The sequence below is a fragment of the Lactuca sativa genome, chromosome 6, assembly GCF_002870075.4.
Source record: "Lactuca sativa cultivar Salinas chromosome 6, Lsat_Salinas_v11, whole genome shotgun sequence".
Classification (NCBI taxonomy): domain Eukaryota; kingdom Viridiplantae; phylum Streptophyta; class Magnoliopsida; order Asterales; family Asteraceae; genus Lactuca; species Lactuca sativa.
In genome coordinates this window covers 206,080,037-206,082,208 of record NC_056628.2, presented here as the reverse complement: position 1 = coordinate 206,082,208, position 2,172 = coordinate 206,080,037, and the positions used below count along the sequence as shown (strand labels likewise).

The window sequence follows — 2,172 nt, the reverse complement described above, 5'->3', positions numbered from 1 at the left end:
AACACAAGAAAATACAATCATATGGACCAAAACCACACAATGCATCTAAAATTGGACCATTAATACACAAACATTTCGTTTTTGACCAAAACTATATAATTTTACCAACTACAAGAACTATTTTTATAATTTTGTCTTTTTGTCTTGGATCCTTTAATTTGATGCGTCATCAGGTACTCATAAAGAAAATCACAATTTTTCAGGACTACCCATAAATCAAAATCTTAAAACTAGTTATTTCACAAACTTTAGATCCACGGTTTTGATAACATGCATATGTTATTCCATATTTTATGGACAAACGTGGCAGTTCACATCTCGAAACGTGTCATCTCACAATACATTCTCTCTGCCACGTGTATCTTTCACCGCCAATTCGATCTTTATGTCGCCCGTATATATCCTCTTCCTCTCTACTTCTTCCCATCCACTACACTTTGTTACAACACTCTTTCTTTCTTATACTCATTACATTCATCGACGATATAATGGCTATCAGATTTGACAAGACCACCGTGGTGTTCGTGGCGGTTGTGGTGTTGTTACTGGCCGTCATATGCAGCGGCAAGTCAACAACTGACGAGATAAAGTATGATGAAGCCAAAACAAAAGCAGCCCATGCTGGAGATGAAGCAGTAGAAGCTGGTAGGGACGCCAAAGAGTCTTCAGATTCGTGGGCTGGGTGGGCCAAAGACAAAATCTCCGAAGGTCTAGGCCTCCGTTCAGAGGAAGCCAAGGATGCTGGTCACCGAGCGTCCGATGCTATCATTGATTCCGCCAAGTCTGCCAAAGACAAGATCACTGGTTACTTTCTTTCTTTACTACTTTTTTTTTTCCGATCAATTACTTGAAGCCAGAAACAAGAAATTATAAACGTTTCATTGACAGGAACCGGAGAATATGGTGCGGAAAAAGCTGAAGAAATGATGCATAACGCCGGTGAGAGGACCAGAGATTTGAAGAACAGAGCTTCTCAGGAGGCGGAGTCTGCCAAGGACACGTCCTACGAGAAGGCACAAAGGGCTAAAGAAAGTGCAGATGCGGCCTTCAATAAGGCCAAAGAAGGTGCAGGCTCCACGAAGGATGCGACGTACGAGAAAGCTCAAAGTGTGAAAGAAGGTGCAGGCTCCATGAAAGATGCGAGCTATGAGAAGTTGCAGAACGCGAAAGAAAGCGCAGGATCAGTGAAGGATGCTACCTACGAGAAGGTGCACAGTGCAAAAGAAGGAGCAGGATCGGTGGCAGAGAAGGCTAAAGAAGGTGCAGAAGGGGTGGCGAAGAAGGTGGTAGAGGGTGGCGAAGAAGGTCTGGAGTGGGCCAAGGAGAAAGCAAAACGAGGGTACGAAGCGACGAAGAAGAAAGCAGGAGAGGGTTTGGAGTCGGCGAAAGAGGCGATGGGAAACAAGTACGAGGAGGCAGCTGAACCTCATAGGCAGAAAGCACACGACTTTAAGGAAAATGTCGTGCTAGGTGGTCGATCTTGGGATGAGGAGCTTTGAGTTTTTGCAGTTGTTTTCTGTTTTGCTTTTATGTTTGGTATACGTGTGCTATTTGGTAAGATGGATAAGTTGACGATGTATATATAAATGAATCTTAGTCGAACGCCAAGATCCACTGACCACTTGCCTCGTCTTGATATGAAGTCAATGACCCGTCGTACTCGTATACGCAAGTGTTCCAATAAGGTATAAGACTAGTCCTTGCATAATAAATAAGATTTTCGTCGTGGCATTGGCAATATTTAATGGTTCTGGAGAGTTATTCGTTGCATATATCCACTAGTACAAAACGTACTTCCTAGCGCGACGGTAAACCGTATTAAAAAGTTATTTTGTATCAAGCGGGAAAAGTTATTTCGAATTAAGGCAAAGGGTACATAGGGAATCTTCCCTCAACTTTTGCCTCATTTTTCAATTTTAGTACGTCTATCCTTACTGCTATCCTTTATCTTATGAAAAAGAAAACTACTGGACAGCATTATATATATGTATGCGGCTATCCTTTGTCTTATGAAAAGGAAAACTACGGGATAGCATTATACGTGAGAGGTAGAAACATCCCCATCCCCCCTAAAATTCTAGGAATTCTTTGATAGTTAAAATAAATTCGTATACCCGGCCGACCAATCCGTTTTAAATTTAAAAGATTTCTGTAAGTTTTTTTCCTATTCCG

The 2,172-nt window shown here is 41.9% G+C and overlaps 1 protein-coding gene across 1 annotated transcript; it reads left to right on the top strand.

Moving 5' to 3' along the window:
* Positions 1–434: 434 nt before the first annotated feature.
* Positions 435–1,602, top strand: LOC111914208 (late embryogenesis abundant protein D-29). The gene is made up of 2 exons (XM_023909987.3): positions 435–804; positions 889–1,602. Exons 1-2 carry the CDS (start codon positions 489–491, stop codon positions 1,497–1,499), a joined length of 927 nt encoding a protein of 308 aa, XP_023765755.1. The 5' UTR covers positions 435–488; the 3' UTR covers positions 1,500–1,602.
* Positions 1,603–2,172: the final 570 nt, after the last annotated feature.

Bases quoted from the DNA above. Each gene is read 5' to 3' on its own strand.
- LOC111914208 (XM_023909987.3), top strand. From the start codon at position 489: ATGGCTATCAGATTTGACAAGACCACCGTGGTGTTCGTGGCGGTTGTG. The intron at 805-888 runs GTTACTTTCTTT...TTTCATTGACAG, and splicing joins TGCCAAAGACAAGATCACTG to GAACCGGAGAATATGGTGCG.